At 46.4% G+C, this 22,431-nt stretch overlaps 1 protein-coding gene across 1 annotated transcript in view; it reads left to right on the top strand.

The window, feature by feature from the left end:
- OPHN1 (oligophrenin 1) overlaps positions 1–9,547 on the top strand; it is a 273,019-nt gene extending 263,472 nt beyond the window's left edge. Inside the window, exons 21-24 of the mRNA XM_027839055.1 lie at positions 2,218–2,383; positions 3,838–3,888; positions 5,431–5,481; positions 7,380–9,547. Of these exons, the coding sequence (XP_027694856.1) occupies positions 2,218–2,383; positions 3,838–3,888; positions 5,431–5,473 (260 nt within the window). The 3' untranslated portion in view covers positions 5,474–5,481; positions 7,380–9,547. The remainder of the gene's footprint in view (positions 1–2,217; positions 2,384–3,837; positions 3,889–5,430; positions 5,482–7,379) is intronic.
- Positions 9,548–22,431: the final 12,884 nt, after the last annotated feature.

Below are 22,431 nucleotides of genomic sequence, written 5' to 3'. Positions count from 1 at the left end.
TTTAGGCATAAGGAATGCTACCACAAGCAAATTAGGAGAGCACGGAATAGTTTACCTGTCAGATCTATGGAGAAGGGAAGAATTTATGACCAAACAAAAGACAGAGAACATTATGAAATGCAAAATGGATGCGTTTGATTACATTAAATTGAAAAGTTTTTGCACAAACAAAGCCAGTGCAACCAAACACATGCCCCTAGGGCATCATGTTCACTTCTGGCTTCACTTACAGAAATAACTAGTATTTATATAGTACCTTAAGGTTTGCAAAGCATTTGACAGATATCTCATTTGCTCCTCACAACAGCCCTGAGAGATAGGTACTATTAGTCTCTCCATTTTACAGATGAGGACAGAGAGACTTGGCCAAGGGTAACTTTGCCCATCTAGTAAGTGTTCAAGTTTGGATTTGAACTCAGGTGTTCCTGACTCCAGGCCCAGTGCTTTGTGCACTGTGGTGCCCTCAGGATGACAAAGTGCTTTGAAGACTTACGGGAGATCCAAGAGCTGACTTCAAGTATTTGAAGGATTGTCATGAAAGGAGGTTTAAGAATTGTTGCGCTTGGCCTAGGAGGGCAGGACCAGATACAGTGAGTCCATCTGCCAAGGGGCACATTTTCTCCCCTAAGGTAGAAAGGGCTGCCTCAGGAGGGTTACTGGGTTCCTCCTCAACACTGCGTGGCCACACGTAGGGGGTGCTTCTGTGACTTCATTGGTGTGGATTGGCAGGGGGAAGAGAGAGAGGGTTTGCAAAGTGTTTTGCAGATCTTATCTCATGTCAACCAGTCAGCAAGCATTAGGTGCCTACTGTATACCAGGCACTGAAGATACAAAGACGGAACTGAAACAGTCCCTGCTCTCAGCAAGCTCACTTTTTTTTTGCAGGGAAACATGTCCACGTATAAATATAGACATGACATCTACGAAGTAAGATCCAAGGTGATTCCAGGGGTAGGGGAGAAGCCTTAGATTGTAGGCCAGGGCTTCTGCTGAGCTTTGAAAGAAACTCAAGATGCTGAGAGATGGGAGAGAGGAGGGAGGGCATGCCTGGCCTGGGGCCAGTATGTACAGAGAGACATTGAGGGACATTGAGAGAAATTGGGGATGGAAAGAGGCCATTTTGGTGGGACATGAGTCTAGGAAGGGAAGTACTCTGTCGAGGCAAGCTGGGGCTAAATTGTGAATGGTGGAGATTGTATTCGATCCCAAAGGGAGCCCTTGCCACTTCCTGAGGGAGAGGGGGTGGAGTGACAGATCTATGCTTTAGGAATAGCAATTTGGCAGTGGTGTGGAGGATGGATTGGAGAGGGGGGCAAAGTCAGGCCCATCTCAGAAGCCCTGGGCCATAGGGCAGGGGCTCCAGGGGAGTGTGCCAGGATTTGAGTTAGACTCAAACACAAGCGAAGCTGCTTTGGCACAGAGACCAAGAGAAGAGTCCAGTTGCTCAACCCAGAAGCAGAAAGCAGCTGGGATAGAGGAAAGAGTGTGAGACCTGGGGTCCAGTATTTGCTTGATGTGTGACCCTGGGCAAGTCATTTTCTTCATCTCACTTCTCCCCTGGAAGACTATCTATATTGTCACAGAAAGAGGAAGTTTTAGCAAAACCAGCAGCGAGTGGGTCTTGATGCTGAATTAGCTGTCTAGAGATTCCCCTTGCCCTGGACCATATTGGTTCCAGAACTTGCGGGGGGGGGGGGATGTCTGGGCCTTCATGTAGGAGTTTACGTGACTTCAGCTTTAGGAACTAGAGAAATCCCAGGGCATCCTGTCACAGTGAGGAGCCTGGCCTGGTTGGAGCAGAAGGTCCAAGGCTGGAAAGTTGTCTGGGGGCCAGATCACGGAAGGACTTGAGTGCTGGACCGAGGAGTTTAGACTTTAGCACATTGGTAATAGGGAGCTGTCAATAGTGTTTGTGCAGGGGAAGTGCATTAGAAAAACGTCTCTGGCGGTGTGTGCAGGGTGAACTGGAAGGGGGAGGAAGCTGGAGGCAAGATGGGGCTGGACGTTGTTGCGGTATCTGAGGTGGAAATGAGAATGGAGAAGGGCAGATATAAGAATGACGTTGCAAAGAATGGGGGGAAGGGACATGGGAGCCAGTGCCAGGGGCCCAAGAAGGGTGGGGCTCCCCAGTGAGCTGCATCGATTTTAATTAACCGTCCTCGGCCCCAGCTTATGCTGCCTTTGAACTCCTGGTAACTTGTGTTTCCCAACTTCTAGGTGACTATGACAGCTTCAATAAAGTGCGCTCCCCAGGAGACAAACCGGCAATAACTCGGCCTCCAGTGCGCCCCCCGGATCCTCCGTGCCGGGCAATTGTGCCCCAGAAGCCAGAGCCCAAGCCAGAGCCTGTGGCTGGAGGAGCTCAGGAAACCATGGCCTCTGTGTATGTAGCCAAAGTACTGGGGGAAACCAAAGGCACAGTGTGCATTGTGCTAGGCTGGGCAAAGCCCATGGCTGAGGCTTGGCCTCCAGGCCCAATTCTGCCCAGGCCTTGGTGGGGGGGGGGAAGCGTCAGGGCTTGATCTGAGACCCATCTTTCTCAGTTGCTCCTTACCCCCTTTAGGAAGATGAGGTTAGCCAGCTGGTTTCATGCTCTCTTGATTCTGAAATGTTTTGATTTTTGTTATTATTACCACTGGATTTTCAAGTAATTTAATTCCACCAAATGGAATAAAGCCTCTCCAGAGAGGCTTTTGGTGGAGGAACAGAGCCAGCGTGTGGCAGGCCTTCCAGAGGCCAGGCCAAGAGCCAAGGAATCAGAGCAGCCGTTGCTGGGGTAGGACTGTGGCCTAGCAGCACATCTCACTGAGCTGCCCAGCCTGGGCCAGGCTGCTGCAGCTGCTGACCTGGCCTTTCCAGCCACAACTGGGGCCAGTCACAGGGCACTTCCTTCCTCTCTCCTGGCCCATTGTTTGCAGGGTCCGTGAAATGGAAGAAGAAGAAGAAGGAAAAAAAAAAAACCCTCCTCCCTTTTGGCTAATTAGTAAAGCGTTTTTACAAAATGACAAAAGATTCCTGTTGGCGCCAAAACCGAGGATTCTTTCCATATTTGCCCCCAATAAAAAGCTTAAATATAGTCAGCAGTGATTACACAGACTCTCTGAGTAAATGGGGGCTTGGAGAGGCCAAGGCACAGAGAGTGGTCCAGGTCTAGAATTCCCCAGCTGTCCCTTGTCCCAGCACAAGCCAATCGTTGGGGTTCCTTAGAGACAGGTTTCTTCCAAGAGCCCGGGCAGCCTTTTCCCAGAAGAGAATGGAGCCCCTTCTACCTTGTTCAGTCGTTAGTCCAGGTCAAGGTTTCTTAAGCGCCTTCTGGACCAGGGACTCCATGACCATTGTTTGTTTGATGCAGGGGTCCAGACCTGGTGTGGTGAAGTGAGAAGTACCCCGGATTTAGAGCCAGAGGCCCTGGGCTTGAACCTAGCTGTGCTTTCTGAATCTATAAATGGGGAATAGAATACTTGGCCAACTCTACTGGGGTCTTCTTCAGTCCTATCTAGGAAGGGCTTTGCTGGGGAGCGAGGGGGCTGGGCCTTCCCAGTTGGCCCAGCTTTGGACTAGATAGGAGTGTTTAGCACAGTTCCTGGCATATAGTTGGTGCTTAATAAATGTTTATTATTGACCGAGGCCCCCTCTCCAAAAGGCATGGCTGGGTTTAGACCATGGGAGCTCTGGGGCCTCTAGGGTCCCTCATACAGATCAGCCCATGGCTCTTGAATTCTTGATGGCCTAGTGTGAGTGGCCTGTGAGGTCGTGGACGTGACGGTGTTTGAGGAATGGAAAGTAGCGTGTTATCCCAAAGCGACTTAACACGACTTGGTCTGCTTCTTTCTGCAGGGTGGCTTGCCGGACTCGTTTCTTTGAAACAGCTTCTCGGAAGACAGGAAGGTAAGAGATGTAGGCTGCCCTCTGCAAGTATTTTCCCTTCCCTCCTGAAAGCCATTCCCAATGAGGCAGCAGGGCTGTAGAGGGGAGGGCACCAGACTTGGAGTCGAGAAGACTGGCTTCAAAATCCTGGCTCAGATACATATTAGCTGTGTGACCTTAGACAAGTCACTTCCCTGCCGTGCCTCAGTTTCCTCCTCTGTAAAATGAGGGGGTTGGACTCTATGGCCCCTGAGGGCCCTTCCAGCTCTAGATGTAGGCTCCTGTGTATGACCCTCTTCTCCCTGGTCCTCAGTATCCTCTTCTGGAAAATGAAGAGGTTGGAGCAGATGGCCTCTGACGGTCCTTCCAACCTCAGCTCTATGAGCCTATGATCTAGGAAATATTTCTTGACTCGCACAGGAGCCTTACAAAGAGCCCTGCAGGGACTGGAAAGCTTTCTGCCCACTCCTTAGGAGGCACGGCCTTCAGTTCTTCTATCCGGTGTGTTCCTCACCATCCCTGAGGGGTTGTATATTACCAATGGAAGGTCTCAAGGGGGTAGAAAGGAGGGACTCCTGGGGCCTGCAGCCCCTGCAGAGCCAAGTGCGTTAATGGCCAGCCCAAGCAGCCTGTCCGAGAAGCGATGTGGGCTGAAAAGTCCAGACTTTGGAGCACCACCCCCAGGGCAGAGGATTCACTGGGGGCCCAGGCTGGCTGTGTAGCTGGTACCCTGGTGAGTCCATTCTGGGGCTCAGTCTTGGGTGCCCTGGCCTCCCTCGAATGGGTCCCAGATCAGTCCCCACACCTCATCCAAGAGGGTAGGCAGTTTTAAGCAGTTCTTCAGACATGATGGAGGCAACAGATCACTCACCTGAGGCCTACCACCCTCCCTCCACTGTGCTTTGTTCACTTCTATCCTGATAGACGCACACAGGCCATGGGGGCATGCTGTGGGCTCTCAAATTGGCTGCCTAAACACTTCCCTGGCACTTGAATCCAAGAGATCTCAGAGGACACCTACCCCAACTTAGACTTGAGTCGCAGTCGCCTCTCTAGGTCTCTCTCGCCCAGGCGTCCACAACATCCTCTATTGTCTACCTTCTTTTTCACCTCTGTCGGTGACTGGGAAATCACTGTGCCTCAACTCTCCTTGACTGTTCTCTTTGGGTTGTTTCCTGTTGGGTCCAAACCAAACTCCTCAAGGCACCTTAAATTAACTGAGTCCCAACTCACTTCTCTCCAATGTCCCTTTTCACGATTCCCCAGTGTGGCTCTGGAAGATGAGGAGAGTACCGAAGCATCTTCTATTCCAAGATCAAAGTTGGGCTCACCCTTCCCAGACAAATCTCCTAACCTAGGGACCCACAGAGCAGGTGTCCATGGAAATCTTGAAGGAGGAATCAGAGCACAGTGGCCGCCCTGTTCTCCTCTAGTCTTCAGAGGACCTTCCCTGTGGGCCAGGAGAGCAGCCTCAACGAGACCCTCTATTCCCCTCCTTCTCGTTCTCACCCTAGACATTCTGGCCTCTTACTCATTGAGATTTTGCTTCTCCTTTCCACACAGTTCCTCATCTCCACAAGGAAGACTCACTGGGGATGAGAGTTGAGGCACAAGGTATGTATATGGTACACATCTCTGGCTCCAGGACCTTACCTACCTTGGGTGGGTCTTACTAGTAAGATCAGTCATGTGGGCCATGATACACAGTGGGGTCAAAGGCAGAAGCTGTGCTCTGAGTCCTGTCCCCTCTGGAATCAGTCTCAGGGAGAACAATTGAGAAAGTCTTTTTCTAATCTGCCCTTTCTCTAGGATTGGAACTTGAGGGATCGGTGATAGCATCAGGGCCTCCAAGCAGACCACTTGTAGGGTTCCTTTCATGTAGTTCTGGACTGGACTTAGTGGCTGCAGCAGGCCCTTCTAACCCTCAAATTCCGTGACTCTCTGATTCACTGATGCAGAGCCAAATGGCTCCATGGCCTCCCCGAGATTCTGTGGCTGAAGACGGCCGCCCTTCCAGCAGTGATCCTCCCTGACCTTCGTGAGGCTGGTTCCTGAACATCAGCCGGCATGGGCCTGTCCTTGATGTCTTGTTAGTTTGACAGGGATGACCAGGCCTTGTGATCACTTGCCCCATGGTCTTCTTGAGCCCTGGGTCACTGCCAGGCTCCAGGAAGAAGACAGCCAGAAGAGGACTTGAGGACTAGACAGTCAGACTGAGAGCTGGGGAGGGATCTTCATACTCAGTGCAAGCATCTGCCATTTAGGGCCAGAAATTTGCTACAAATGCCTCATAGCAATGAGTTGGCAGGGCCTGTCTTCTAGCATGGGAAAGGATAGAAAGAATCTGCCCTCACACCTTTCTCTGCACAGACCGCTAAGGAATTCTCGCCCCAGCATCTGCAGCCATCGAATTCTTCAGTAGATCCTGTTTGGGTATCTTTACATTCTTCCCAAAGAGTCAGACCCTTAACATTTATTTCAGATGTGTGCAGAGCCTCGTGCGACAGGGAAATTAGTGTCCTTTGACTAGGAACCCTGTCTAGATGACTGTCAAATTGCTTGTAACATTTGCTACCTGTGTGACCTTGGATAAGTCCCTTCCTCTCCCTGGGCCTCAGTTTCCCCCTCTGTAAAATGAGGGATTAGGTGCGATGGTCTCTGAAGTCCCTTCCAGCTCCAGATCTACTATCTTATTTGTGACCTGAGACAAGTCCCTTCCCCTCCCTGGGCCTCAGTTTCCTCCCCTGTAAAATGAGGGGGTTGGACTACTTGGTCTCTGAGGACCCTTCTAGCTTGAGATTTAAGATCTTAAGATGTGACCTTGGATGAGTCACCCTTCTGGTTCTATAAAATGAGGGAGTCAGACTGGAGACGGCTTTTATGCAGCTATACTATGGGTGGGGAACCTGCGGCCTTGAGGCCACATGTGGCCCTCTAGGTCCTCAAGTATGGCCCTTTGACTGAATCCAAACTTCACAGAACAAATCCCCTTCGTAAAAGGATTTGTTCTGTAAAACTTGGACTGGTCAAAAGGCCGCACCCAGGGACCTAGAAGGCCACGTGTGGCCTCGAGGCCGCAGATTCCCCACCCTGATCTATTTTTTCCTCATGGTCGGCATCATAATATAGGAAAGATCCACAAATTTAAGATAGTTCATAATTCATAGGTACAGACTGTCGCAGGGTAGCTGGGACATATGAGCCAAGATTGAACATTTCCAAACCTGGCCTTGGATGCTTTGTTTTTGTCTTCCCCTCCCTTTCTGCTAGTACCTTGCAGATAGGGCTTGGGGGAGGGGTAGAAAAACTAATCAGCAGAGGGAAATCAAGGCTTGTAAAAGGGATGGGCATGACTTGTCTAGAGGGACAGTGGCCATGCTGGACTGGTAGATCTTGGTGGAGACTAACTCATCAGGCCAGCTGTTCGAACTTCTGAAGTCAATCCCAGACTTCACACCGTGTGTCAGCACACCGCCAACCCATGTGCTGATCACAGCTTCTTTCTCTTCCAGTTTTTAGGAATCCTGGCTGGTCCCAGATGACTCCATGCTTCTGAAAGGGCCTCCTCTAAACTCTTGTGTGCTCAGGACCCCTGGGCTGAAAGGCAGCTCCCTGCTGGAACCTGGCTATGGAGAGTCCAGGAAACTGTAGAATTAGGGGGATTCTCTGGACATGTCTTATTTTCCCTTTGCATCCTTTCCTCATGGTCTCAGAACAGCTGTCTTGAGCCCAGTGGAAAGAGAGCCTGCTAACTTCCCAAACAGGCTGTGAACATTTGGGCTCATATCCCCTGGGGCAGGGAAGAGAGCCACCTCCTTCCAGTTAGACTTGGAGCCATCGGAGGCAAAGTCGGGGTGCCCAGGACTGGAATTCTCTCTAGCCTCTGAGCCCCTGGGAATTCTGCCTTCGAGGGCTGCCGAGTTCCGATGGAGTTGGAACACATGCCCCAGCTCTTGGGCCTGTCACCTCAATCCGTTCCTTTTCCCAGGCAATGTTTGGTTAGAGCCCTGGCATAATCAACATAGTTGCGTGTGTCTGGACATCTGCCATGCAGAGGAAACCTTTCACTGGCTGTTTTCCGCATTTTCAAGCTGGCAGCCGTGGGTCACCCAGAGCATGGCTGCTGTCAGAAGGTCTGACAAGAGGGGCCAAACACTCCCTGGGCTCTCTCTCTGGGTTCTCTGCCAGCTTTCTTGCATAAGTGTTTTGGAAACAACTGCAAACAAAAATAACACAAAACTCACCAAGCAAACATTCTGCTTTTGAAGCCCTAGCCTTGTTTTGAGTAAATCTCATTCTGTTTTCCTCCTGACAGTTTCTTCCCAGAACAAATGAGAGAAATGGAATTCAGAAACATTTCTAAAAGAATTCCTTCTGCCTGTCCCTCTTCTGGAGGGGCTGGGTTCTTGGGATGGATGGTAGGTTAAGGGAGCAGTGGTGATACAAACACAGTTGTAGCAACCAATTTCCAATGTCGAATCCAGGCCAATGCCTTGGGCTCCCGATTTCCAGTGTCCAGTCCAGGCCACTGCCTCGGGCTCCCCATTTCTATTCCCAACACCTTCTGTGTGTGACCTGGCCCCCTTTGGCAGCATGGCAAAGCCTAGGGACCCCTTTGCAGAATCACATATTTCCATGCAGAGGTTTACAAAGGAAGCTCATTCATTGGAATTTTGTTAGCAAAATATTTTTTTTCAAAGATCCGTAGGTTTCACCAACTCCAGGTTAAGAGCCCAAACCCTACAGGAAATCTCCCTAGAGACATTGCCTTACAATGTGGAGAATCTTTCCCCCCCATCTAGCAGGGGGCTTTAGTCTACAGGCCTTAGCTAGGCCTTAAAACGTAGCCAGTTTTCAAACTTCAGACGTTAGCTTTGCTCTGAGCCCAGGGGTCCCGTAGATTGAATACTACATGAAACCCTTCCAACTGAACACCTAATTTCAATTTGGTACCTTTCTTACTAATCCTTAACCTGTTCCCCAACCTAATCTCGTTCAAACCTAGCTTAGAGTGTTCCTGCCCTGTGTGTGCATGGCTTCTGGGCATCGGCCCTTCTTTCTTAGCTGTTTGTGAAATCCCTCCTCTCGGGAGAGGACCCTTCATAGGCCTGGCAATCTACAACTGAAGGCAAAATAACACGGTGTGTTCGAGTTCTGGGGAGTAAACATTTCCATGTCCTGCCTCCCTCTCCTCCCTCATCACCTTTCCAGTCCCAGCCCAGGAAAGCAGCTGAGCAGAGCCGTCTGCTTTCAGGACTCTCTCTGGAACATTGGCCCTACCTTGTTCTCGGGGTTGGGTGTCTGGCAGGCCCTGCCAGCGTTGTTTAGGGTTGGCCTTTTTGCCTTTCATCCAGCCAGCAGAGATGGGCAGTGGTGCTCAGGGGGCAGCATACTGCAGGAGGGTGAGAGTGTGTGTGTGTATGGGTGTGTGTGTGTGGAGGGGTCCTTCTGTGTACCTCGGTGCTGCAGGGCTGCTAACCCAGTGTTACTGGGGCCTTTATTGTCCTAACCAAGAAAACTTTCTCACTTTGGGTTATTGGGGAGTTTAACACATACATGGTCCAAACGTTCAAGGTCTTGGGAGTGTGGGTAGATGGTGAGTGAGTAGAGCTCTGGGCCTGGAGTCAGGAAGACCCGAGTTCAAGTCGTGCCTCAGATATTTATTAGCTATGTGGCCTTGAACGAGTCACTTTATCTCTGCTTTTGAAGCCTCAGTTTCTTCAGCTGTAAAATGAGGGAGTTGGACTGCAAGGCCTTCAAGGTCCCTTCGTGACACTTGAAGAAATGATGTAGACTCAGTTGATTGAGCCACTCCATTATTCAGTAGGCAATAGCCTAATTGAAGCTGCTGAGAAATCCCCAACATGAGGTCCAGTTAGAAGCTTAGAGTCTAGCCTGGAGATCAGGGAGTTGAGTTGGAAGGATTGGGACTCCTTTCTACAACAGCCTCGGAGGCAGAAAGAGCCCTGGCCACTGGGATCTGGCCTTAAATTCTATCTCTGATACTCTCTGTGTCACCTTGGACAAGTCACTTCCCTCCCTGGGCCTCAGTTTGCTCCTCTGAGAGGGTAGCTGCAGGATCCTATGTGTGACCTAGGCCAAGTCACTTCCCCTCTCTGGGCCTCAGTTTCCTCCTCTAGGTGGCCTCAGGGAGCCCTGCCAGCTTCAGCTCTGGGATCCTACAGTCCTTTGCTTCTCCATCCTTGCCTTGAACCCGTCTCCTGAGGGGAGAGTAGAATTTGCTAAATCCATAGCCAGCCCGGTCCACTTTTGGACAGCCTCTCACTGTTGGGTGAGAAGCCGCAAGGCATGATGGTCTCAGAGTCAGGAAGAGCGGGGTTCAGATCCTGCCCTAGCCATGTGACCCTGGCTAGGTCACTTCATTTCTCAGTGCCCCAGGCAATTCTGTAAGACTCTCCATTGCAGAGAAGATGCTACATACATTAGTAGGAGTTTCCTCTTCCAGGAATTGCCTATGCCAGTCCAGATACAGGTCCAGTCTAGTTCCAATTTCTGTCATTGGTAGGAAGTTTTTCCAGACATTGAGCAAAAAATCTGCCCCCTCTGCTCCTAGTTCTGCCCTTCACGCCCTTGGGACATTTTCCAGCTAAATCTTTTCTTCTCGGGTTCCTTTCCTAATGTCTTGATAGAGCCATTCCTAGTATCCCCAACAAAGGTGTTTGTGTGTGTGTGCGTGTGTGTAGGCCACTGGAGAATCCCTGAGGTCTGATAGCCACCCATTGAGATTCCTTAGAGGGGAGTGTGGTGCAGTGGAAGGAAGCTTGACTGTGGTGTGTGGCCCTGGGCAAGTCATTTCCCCCTCTTTACAATTCAGTTTCCTCCTCCATAAAGTGAGACAGTTGGGGGTCTTCCAGTTCTTGATCCTGGGATAATGACCACCCACATCACTGTAGCATCTTAAGGTTTTACAAAGCATTGGCCTGAGCAGGCTTACCAATGGGGAATGGCCTTTAAGTAATAGTAAGGAATTGGGCTGGACCTTCTCTCTTCCAAAGGGCTTCAGGGAAGGGGCAAGGTGAGGCTCTAAGGGAAAGGAAGGAGGGGAAAATGGCCCAGGTGAAGAGGTTGAACAGAAGAGGGAGATGTGGGTGTCTTTGGGTGTCTCGCACAATCAACCAAGGGACCTAGGTCAGCTAACCTGAGGCTACCTTTAACTGACAATTATACAAACAAATCAGAGCATCTCACTGCGGCAGGCAGCATCCCCAAAGGCCAGCCTCTTCACAGCAGTCACTAACTCTCTCTCCTTACACCATCCCCCATCCCCACTCCTGCCCACACCCATCTACAAAGGGGGAAAGCTGCAGACTCTTTGCAGCCGGTGTGGGGCTACAGGATATTCTGAACTGGGCTGCCCACCCTCCCCGCCCCCCCACCCCATCCCCTGCTGCCTTCACTTTAACCAGATAGAACTCTTGCTTGAAGACTGTCCTAGCTCACTTTTTGGAAATGAAGCATTTGCTTTTTGACAAGCAAGTAGAATGTAAGCTCCCTGAGGGCAGGGATTGTCTCATTTTTGTCTTTGTGTCCATAGCGCCTTGCACTGTGGCTGACACGTAGTAGGTGCTTAATAAATGTTTGTTGAATAGAACAAAAGGAAAATGTGTATTTTGTTGGTGTTAGATAACATCCTTTCCTTAGTATCTTCCCCCACCCCGAGAAACAGTGGTTCAGGGTCCTGGATGCTTAGCACAGGGCAAAAGCCTGAGATATTCATGCAGGTCAAGGGCCATGGAATAACTGACCCCCAAACCTCCACTCCTGTGTGTTTTAGCGGGAGAGTGACAAGATCATTCCTGGTACAGGGGAAAGAGCACTGATATGGAGTCAGAGGCCTGGGTTCAAATCTTGATTTGGATGCTTAGCACCTGTGTGACCTAGTATAGAAGTCACTTAGCCTACTTGGTCTTCAGTTTCCCCTTCTGTAGAAAGAGGGGGTTGGACTGGCCATGAGGTCCTTTCAGAGTCTATATCTCTTTTCCTATGTGTGACCTTCGACATGTGGTCTCTTTCTTGGGCCTCAGTTTCCTCCTCTGTAAAACGAAGGGATTGGACTGGCCTCAGAGGGCCCTTCCAGCTCTAGATGTAGGTTCCTCCCTTGGCCTCATTTTCCTTCTCTGTAAAATAAGGAAATTAAAGAGTAGATGGATGGCCTCTGAGGGCTTTTCTGGCACCCATGATCCTTTGGACATCATGCCAAACCTGCACATATATGAAGATGGCACTATTGGCTACCAAAGGATCATAGTATTAAGGAGTGCCAGGATGAACACTGGTTTTAAGAATCAGAAGAGCCAAGTTCTTGCTACCTATGTGACCTTGCTCAAATCCCTTCTTTCTGACCCTCACTTTCCCCTAGAAAATGTGAGTTGGCCTAGATGACTTCAGGGATCCATTGCTCCCCTAAAATCCTATAAACATGAGCACATGAAAATTCTGGAGAGAAATGAGTGTGGAAATGGAAAAAAAAATGGGGAGAAAAAGAAAATTTCAAATCCATGATTTCATTAAACTTACTGGTAAAGAAGGACATGATGGTCACCAAGGATCAAAAGTCCCAATCTGTTTCTGTAATCAAGCTGGGCCCCACAGGGCATTTTGAACTTTCCCTTTCTTGCAAGAAGGTATCCTTCCTCCAGGAGTGTGCTAGTATGAGTTTAACAGCCAGCTTTGGGGGGGGGAGGGGTAACAATTCAAGATACACTTCACAGTTTCATCTGCATTATTAACATTTGAAAACACATCTTGATCTCTTCCTCCACAGAGGGCCTAATGAAATCAGAGAGGCCCTAGACAGGGGTGGGGAACCTGGGGCCTCGAGGCCATATGTGGCCTTCTAGGTCCTCAAGTCCGGCCCTTGGACTGAATCCCAACTTCATAGAACAAATCCTCTCTAGGTCCTCAAGTGCGACCCTTGGACTGAATCCCAACTTCACAGAACAAATCCCCTTCATAAAAGGATTTGTTCTGTAAAACTTGGATTCAGTCCAAGGGCTGCACTTGAGGACCTAGAAGGCCACATATGGCCTCGAGGCCTCAGGTTCCCCACCCCTGTATCCGACTATGCAGCCTATCTAGCTATATAAATGAAATGACAGGCATGATTGCCAAATAGTTATTTTCCCACAATCCTCAGCAATCCAAAAACCTCACAAAAAGGAATTGGGACAGGTATGGAGGAACTACAGCTGAATCCACAAAATCAGGAAATAGAAACGTCATACAAAGTTTAAAAAAACAAAAACTCATGAAATATCATAGGAGAGGACTTCTAGGTCATGTGACCAACAAGATGGAGAACTTGACATTTCCTCTGACCCTCATGACCTCTCAACCCTCTCTTAAAACAGAAATTATGCGCCAAAGATAAACAACCCCAGTTGTCTCCATGGTCTAGGACATTGGTGTCCTAGAAACAGGGTTCACTAAACCAAATATAAAGATACCTATTGACTACATATTGATTTAGAAAACCACCTATCAATATTAAAATTTATGTTCTTTTGTATTTTTATGTATTTTGTTAAGTATTTCCCAATTACATTCTTGTTTGGTTCAGGCTGTACTTGGGAATGTCTGTGGCCCACATGTTTGACACCTCCTCAGTTACCAAGAACCCAAAAGAAGTTTAAAAAAAATAACCTGAACTAATGTCTACCTTGAATTAACTCATGAGTCCCTTCAAGCCACATCTAGACACACTATGAACATAATGACCCAGTGATACTGACTTTTTTGCTCTCCCATCTCTACATCTTTGCACTGGCTTCCTTCAAACCTCTAGTCAAATTCCAGCTTCTGCAAGAGGCCTTTCCCAGTCTACCCAGTGCTAGTACCTTCAGAGATGACCTCCTACTTATATTGTCTATGTCTTGGATATACATAGTTGTTTTCATGATATCTGTCCATCCCCATTAGAATGGGAATGCTTTTGCCTTTCTTTGCAGCCTCAGTGCTTTGCATAATGCCTGGAACCATAAGCTCTTAATAAATACCTGATGGTGATGATGATATTAATAACAAAATGGTAAAAATCATGCTGTTATATCAGTAGATACAGAAAATTCCTTTGATAAAATATTAAAAACCTGGAAATGAACAGAAATGGACTTTTCCTTAGTATGATAAACAGCATCTAGCTCAAACCAAGGGCTGGTGTTATTTGTATTGGAGAAACACTAGAAACTTTTCCATCAAGATCAGGGGTAAGAAATCCTAGCTCTAAGAATGACAAGAAAAGAAATTAAAGGGACAAGCACAAGCAAAGCTGAAGCAAAATTATCTCTGCAGAAATTGTGGTGGTTTCCCTAGAGAATCACAGAGATTCAAGGAAAAAATTGATCACAATGTTAACTTCAGGAGAGTAGCAGGATATAAGGTAAACTCACAAAAATCATCAACCTGATCCCCAAAACTATCATTGGTACTGGGAGTACCAGTACCAGAGTGGGGTGGGAAGATCTTGAGGAGAAAGGGCCTGTCATCCTCACTACTGCTACCACCACCAATTGCCAATGGGACCAATGGGACAGTCAAAACAGCCTAGCTGGAGTATCAAGGTATCTTGAAGGAGAGACAGGGACAAAGCCAGCCAAATCAACCCCACTGTACATTAGGTGGAGATGGACCAGGACCCTGCACCCAAGAGCAATGCCCTCTAGACCAGTGATTCTGAAATTTTTCCCACTTCCAACCCCTTCAGCACTTCAGCACCCCAGTTGGGGTCCCAACTCACAGTTTATTTGTTTTTTTTTTTTTTTTGTCTGTTTGTTTTTTTTGCGAGGCAATCAGGGTTAAGTGACTTGCCCAGGGTCACACAGCTAGTAAGTGTCAAGTGTCTGAGGTTGGATTTGAACTTGACCCACAGCTTAAAAAGCCCTTCGTCTAGACCACCTGCCTTGCTTCCACTCTGACCCCTGAAGCCATCATCCAGGGGAGCAACACTTGTGGAAATATGACTTGGCAACTGCTTCTGCAGACACTGAAGCTCCCATCTTCCCAGCAGCCATAGCTACCCGAGACCCCAAAAAGAAAGTTGTTACCTTCAAAGTTCTTGGCATATTAAAATGACTCAACTTCGGAAATGGATATGGTTTTATCAATGGAAGTGATATTAAAGAAGATGCTTTACTGTCTGCTTTGCTGCTGTAACCTAAAGACTACTGGGCCTTTCCATTGAACTTTGCAGCTGAAACATTTTATATCTGTTACCTTCCTTTATTAGAATGTGAGCTCCTTGAGGACAGGGCCTGCCTTCCCTTTTTATTTGTATCATCTATGCACATAGTAAGAGCTTAATAAATGCTTTCTCCCTTCTTTTCTTCCTCCCTTCCTGGCTGATTATGTTATATCTACTAGGCTTTGTTGCCTCTCAGAAATAAATAAGCAAAGGGAGACTTAAATCATCAGAGGAATATTCATTGTTCATGGTTGGACCATGCCAATAGGATAAAAATGATATTGCCTAAATTAATTTATCAATTGAATGATATACCAACCAGATTACCAGGGGGCTACTTTATATAACTAGAACAAAATAATAACAAAATTCATTTGGAAGAACAAAAGATCTAGAATAACAAGAGAAATATTGGGGCGGGGAGGTGGTGGTGGAAGGAACAAAAGAGAGAATCTCATTCAGACTTCAAACTATCATAATACCTTAATTATTAAACCTATTTGGTACTGGTTAAAAAAGGGAAAAATGGAACAGTCTAGACCATCAAGAACCCAGGCTTACCTGGGTTACCTCTATTCTGCAACAAGGCATTTAAACTATTTTTAAATTAACTAGTCTGGCTTGAAAAAGTTATGTTGGAAAACTCTGCAATTCAACCATAGCCTAGGAAAATAAATTGCAAAAAAAAAAAGAAAAGAAAGAAATTTCACTCGATCCCTGCTATGCTAGAGAAACACCCCCCCAAATGATGCCAAGTGAAGCCCCAACAAATATAGGTTTCTCAGCTGTGGCCTCTTCCCAGCTAAAACCAGGTACCCGATATCCAGTGCTTAGGAGTCCCCGCTATTGCCTTTATGCTTGATGTTTCAAACCCAATGACTAAAATCTGAAGCAAAGACATTTAATGAAATAGATTGACAATGATGTGGAATTAAATCAAATATCAAATCCTCTTGTCCTCCTTTCAAAATTATTGCCACCTACTCCCTATACATCTTTTGGGGAGCATTAGAGTCATTCCTTTTATTTTCTTTCTTTTTTTTTTTTTTAGGCAATTGGGGTTAAGTGACTTGCCCAGGGTCACACAGCTAGTAAGTGTCAAATGTTTAGTCTGAGGCTGTATTTGAATAGATTCCTTCCTAATGAATGCCTTGGTCTTTCTAACACAGTGGAATGGAGATATAACAGTCACTCATGAGAGGATTATGTTTTCCAGGAAATTCTTCTTTTCTGGCTAGAAGGGGAAGGGAAGAGAATAAGCATTTTTATGGTGCCTACTATATGCCAGGCACTGTGGTATGTGCTTTAATAAATATTTTCTCATTTGATCCTTGCAACAGTCCTAGGAAGTAGTCACTATTATCATCCCCATTTTATAGTGGGGGAAACTAAAGTAGACAGAGGTTAAGTGACTTGCCCAAGGTCACACAGTATGTTTCTGAGGTCAGATTTGAACTCAGGGTTTCCTGAATCCATGCCTAGTGCTCTATCCATTGTGCCATCTTGTTCCTCAAGGCCAGAGACTTCCAAATTTGGAATAGCCAGCCCTTAGGAACTCTCACCACTTAGCCATGTGCTTCTTCAAACCTAGTGCTAGGAAGTTGATATGATCCGGGACCTCACCTCTTAGACTGCATGAGTAAGTGAGCACATCTGCTTCTGCCATCTTTATCTTCCCCAAGGAAGCCATTGAACATTCGTGGGATGTGTTCGTGTTGGGAGAAGGAGACAGGGACCCAGCTCAACTCTTAGCTCTGCTGAGAAGGCCAAAGGGGTCGGAAGACTCCCGTTCATAAAGCAGTGCCTAATGTTGTCCAGTGGCAAGACAAAAGTCAAGATGGCTGGTGATGGCCCAGGATGCAGTGGATTACCTTGGTGTCTCCGATGTCTAACCAAGCTCTGAGCACTCCACAGCGCCTGCTTCAGCCGCCTTCATGGCCTTTGGAACAAATTGTTCTCACCTGCCTGTTCCTCCAGGGGAAGTTTTTTTGGATAGATAGGGATAATAATAGTACCCACCTCACATCTAGGTGATGCTGTGTATAGTGCTGGGCCTAAAGTCAGGAATACCTTAGTTCAAATCCCACCTCAGACACTGTGACCCTGGGCAAGTCACTTTACCCTATTTGCCTCAGTTTCCTCATCTGTAAAATATGCTGGAGAAGGAAATGGCAAACCACTCCAGTATCTCTGCCAAGAAAACCCCCAATAGGGTCATGACTGAAACAACTGAACAACAAAAAGGGGCCTCCTTTCCCAAAGTTTGTCCCACAGTAGTAGACCTTGGGGTCAGCCCTCATCAATGGAATCCATCCTCAAAGAACCCAGGCTCATCAAGTTAATTAGAGATCAGCACCCTACATAAGGCTTCATGAAGTGCCTTAAGACATATGCCCAAAGATTCTTTACATTGGCAGTTCTTAACTTTTTGGTCTGAGGACTCGTTTATACTCAAAAATTGCTAAGGCTCCACCCCATTTTGTTTATGTGGGTTATGTCCATCAGTATTTACCATATTAGAAATTAAAATACCTTATTATTATAAAAAGAGGTTATTGCCGCACAGATCTCCTGAAAGGGTCTTGGAAACTGCCGGAGGTTCCTGGACCACACTTTGAGATCCACTGTTTTATATCATTTAGGTTTATTTTTTATTTTATTTTTTTTAGGCAATTGGGGTTAAGTAACTTGCCCAGGGTCACACAGCTAGTAAGTGGTCTGAGGCCGGATTTGAACTCAGGTCCTCCTGACTTTAGGGCCGGGGCTCTTTCCACTGCACCACCTAGTTGCCCCTTGTTTTATATCATTTAGAAGAGATATGGTTTTACATGACTGCACATGTATGACCTATATCGGATTGCTTACCATCTCAGGGAGGGGGGTGGAGAGAGAGGGAGGAATAGAATTTGGAACTCAAAACTTTTTTAAAAAAAAAATGTTAAAAATTGTTTTAACATGTAATTGGGGGAAAAATAAAATATTATGTATTAGGGATTTATTTAAAAAAAAAGAAGAGATATGGAAAGGGAGAAAAATGGCCCAGCCAGCTTTCCCTTTCCATAGGCTTCTGCCCTCCTTTACTACTATACTAGAGGCAGCTAGGTGGTGCAGTGGAGAGAGCACTGGGCTTGGAGTCAGGAAGACCCGAGTCCAAATGTCTCCTCAGACACTTACTTAACTGTATGACCCTGGACAAGTCACTTAACTTCCATTTGCCTCAGTTTCCTCAACTGTAAAATGGAGATAATAATAGCACCTAGCTCCCAGACTTGTTGTGAGGATCAAATGAGATAATAATTGTAAAGTGCCTTAGCACAGTGCCTGGCACATAGTAGGTGCTATATAAATGATAGCTATTATGAGCTAATCTATAGGAAACACATCAAAATGGCCCAAACCAAGGTTCTCAGGAAGCCCGAGCCCTAGGTTGGGTGGACCAAGGTCTACAGTGAAGGTGGGGTCTGGGTATTGGTGACCCTCCCCTCCCATAGGTTCCCTAGGAGGTTTCTTTTTTACATTTTTTTATTAATTTATTTTGATTTATCAACAATCACTTCCATAAGCTTTTGAGTTTTAAATTTTTCTCTCCCTCCATCCCCACCTCCCTCTCCAAGATGGCTTGCAATCTGATATAGGTTTTACATATACATTCCTATTAAACATATTTTCACATTAGTCATGTTGTAAGGAAGAATTAGAACCAATAGGAGGAACCACAAGAAAAAAAACAAAACAAAACAGAAAAAAAAGAGCAAATAGTATGCTTCAATCCTTGATGGCCAAGGGTATGGAATGGAAACCATCTTGGATTGGACATTAAGATCAGGGCTCCAGCTTTAGCTCACCATGGCCAAGTCATTTCCTATTTCTAGTCTTAGTTCCATCTTCTGCTTTTTTTTTGTGTGAGGCAATTGGGGTTAAGTGACTTGCCCAGGGTCACACAGCTAGTAAGTGTCATTAGTTCCCATCTTCTGTAAAATGAAGAGGTCGGACTAAATCTTTAAGACCCCCCCCCCCCCAGTGCATTGATATGCTACGTTTCTCCCAACTCAGACATCCAATCACTCTCAGAATCAGATACTGCATGGGATGAGATGTTCACGAGACATAGAGATGCTGTGTGGGACCTATATCAGCAACCAATTGGGAAAGACAGATGAAACTTGACACAGACCTCATGGGCCAAGTCTCCATGGCCAAAGTACAGGACTTCTTGCCTAAATTATCCAGAGGCTCACCTCAGTTCTTGGCTTTATCTTGGCTGCGTTCCCCCAACCACATGACTGAGGCAAAACCCAAGATTTTAAGCACCCAGCAAAAATGACAACTCATATCTATGCAGGGCTCTGCTCCTAAGTACCCTGGGAGCTTGGGAATATGATTATTATTATGCCCATCTGACAAGTGTAAAATGAGGGGGTTGGACCAGATGGCCCTTAAATCTGGCTGCCTAAATGGTGCAAGTCTCCCATGGGGACATTTTCCTAGTATGTCTTTCCCTCTGAACTTTTCCTCCTCCTGACTTCTCTGTCTGTCAATGGCAACCATCCACTCAGTCACCCAGGTGGGAAAGCTCAGAGCTATCTTAAATGTCCTTCCTCCAGGTCTCCTCCTACATCCAGGGGTTCAAAGGATTCAACCCCAAGTGGGGTCTTAAAGATCATCTAGTCCAAACCTTTCATTTTACAGAAGAGAAAACTGAGGGCCAGCAAAGGGAAGTGACATCGGTACTAAGAGAGCCAAGATTTGAACCCATGTCATTCAACTGTGAAGTCAATACTCTTTCCATTGCACTCGATCAGTGGCCAAACCTGTCTTTTCCCCACGTTAGTATTTCTACCATGTCTTCTCCTTCCATAGACTCATGGAATGGCCATAAGAGACCTCAGGACATAGAAAATACCCCATCCCTCCATTTGACAGACGAGCTGAAGGAGACAGAGAAAGAAGTAATTTAGCCCAGATTATACAGCAAGATATTGTTCAAAACGAGACTAGAAAGAGCCTTATCCTGTCCTCCAGTCGTCCTGATCGATAGCTGGCCACTGGACCCAGATGGCTCCGGAGGAGATAGTGAGGCTGGTGTCTTTGCACATCCCTGCCTCACTATAATCCAATTTACTTGCAAATCATGGCCTCACCTTCCTGATGTCATAGTCCTCTTCGAGAACGAAGGCCAAACATCAACAGCTAAACAACAGAAAGAGCCTAGTTTCCTGATGCCTAAGCTGCAGCTCTCCTACCTGTGTCCCTCGCTCTAGTGTCTCCTTTCCTTAATCAATTCCATGAGCTCTCCAGATTAATCTTATTACAGAACCACTTTGAAATCAGAGGCTGTGGGTTCAAATTCCATTTCTGATATTTACTGCCTGTGTAACCTTGGGCAAGTCACTTTACCTTCTCAGGCCTTAGTTTCCTTATCTGTACAATAAGGGTGTTAGACTTAGATGACCTCTGAGGTCCCTTCTGGCTTTGGATTTTTTTTTTTTTTTTGGTGAGGCAATTGGGGTTAAGTGACTTGCTCAGGAATACACAGCTAGTGAGTGTTATGTGTCTGAGGTTGGATTTGAACTCAGGTCCTCCTGACTCCAGGGTCAGTGCTCTATGCACTGTGCCACCTAACTGCCCTTTTTTTGTTTGTTTCTGGCTTTGGAATTTTGACTAAGACTATGTCATGTCTTTGCTCACAGACCTTTGGTGGCTATCTACTGCCTTCCAAATGAGGAATTCTTTATCCTGGCATTCAAGGCCCTCTACAAGCTATCTCACCTTACTTTTAAGCCTTATTTCCCAGCATTCTCTTTCACATACTTTACACTATAAGCAAGTTGGACTACCCATCGTGTAGAGAGGTGTTATGGTGGAAAGAGCAACGGACCTAGTGTCGGAAGGACCTGGGTTCAAACTCAGATCTGACACGCTCTGGCCTCTCCAGTCCTCATTTTCTTCATCTACAAAATTGGTATGATACTATGTGCATTATCTGGCTTCCAGGTCTGTTGAGAAGACAATGGTTTGCAAACATTAAAACCTGGAGATATACACATATATATGTATATATATAAAAATATATATAATATACATATATACACATACACACATGCATGCACATATACATATATATATACACATACACGCATATACACATACATATATACATACACGTGCATATACACGCATACACGTGTATACATATATATACATACACAAATACATGCACATACACACATATATACACACATACATGCATATACACATATATACACATACACACATATACTTATATGCACAATATACATATATATATACAAAAATATACACACATACACACATACACATATATATATATATATGTATGTATGTATGTATACACTATAACGATGTGCTGCTCTTTCCAGCCTCCAGGTATTTGCTTGCACCATTATCTCTCCCTGTTTTCTTCTTTCTCCCATCTTTTCCACCTATTGAAATCTCAAGCCTCTTTCAAGGTTCAGCTGAAATGGCACCTCCTCCAAGAAATGTTCCCTCCTAAGCTGGCAGAGAGCGATGCCTTCCTCTGTGATCACCCCAGGACTTTGTTTTCCCCAGTCTGATACACTTGTAAGATCCTATTTTGTGTCATTTTTGCTGTTGCTTGTCCTTTGTTCTTGAGGAGGACCATGGCATCAGGAAGGTGATGCCATTATAGTGATTTGCGTCTATCTCATTCCTCAGAGGAGACTATAAACTCCTTGAGAGAAGGGGCTGCATCTTATGTGTCTTTGTGTGTCCCTGATCTCCCAACACGCTTGCACTGGATAAATGGTTAGCAAATTGCTTAATTCTCAGATCTGGGCTCCCCCCGCCCCAATTCTTTCCTTTCACTTTCTCAACTGTCCCTGAGAAACCTTTTCCATCTGGTCTAAGCTGCCTTCTTAAATAGAAAAAAAAACAATTGTCTGTTCAGAGCTGGCCTTGTTTGGGGCCTAGTATAAAAAAAAATCCATTAACCGAGTGCTTTTATGGCCAATGTTCTGAGAAATGAGGCAAGAAGGAAAATGCTGAGAATGAGTGAATCAGAGAATGTGGAACTAGAAGGGACCTTTGAAACATATCACGGCCAATCACCTCATTTTGCTCTGAAGGAGGCTCTTAATCACTCTCTGATCCTGAGCCTCTAGGACTATGGGGACCTTTGCATCTTGGTACCTGGAGATTAGGAGCTGAGTGTCTGCCCTGGGCGCAGCCGGCTTCCTAGGAGTATTTTGTCCTCCATTGTATTGGCCTGGGGATTTGGGAAGGATGAGTTTATCTCAGTCCCCAGAGATTGAAAAACTACTGTATTTTCTCTCTGTCACTGAGGGCTCAGGAGTGTCAATCAATCA

Source organism: Vombatus ursinus, unplaced genomic scaffold (genome assembly GCF_900497805.2).
Source record: "Vombatus ursinus unplaced genomic scaffold, bare-nosed wombat genome assembly UNPS02004677.1, whole genome shotgun sequence".
NCBI lineage: Eukaryota > Metazoa > Chordata > Mammalia > Diprotodontia > Vombatidae > Vombatus > Vombatus ursinus.
Note: the sequence above shows the minus strand (reverse complement) of the source record. Positions and strands in the feature narration are given on the sequence as shown.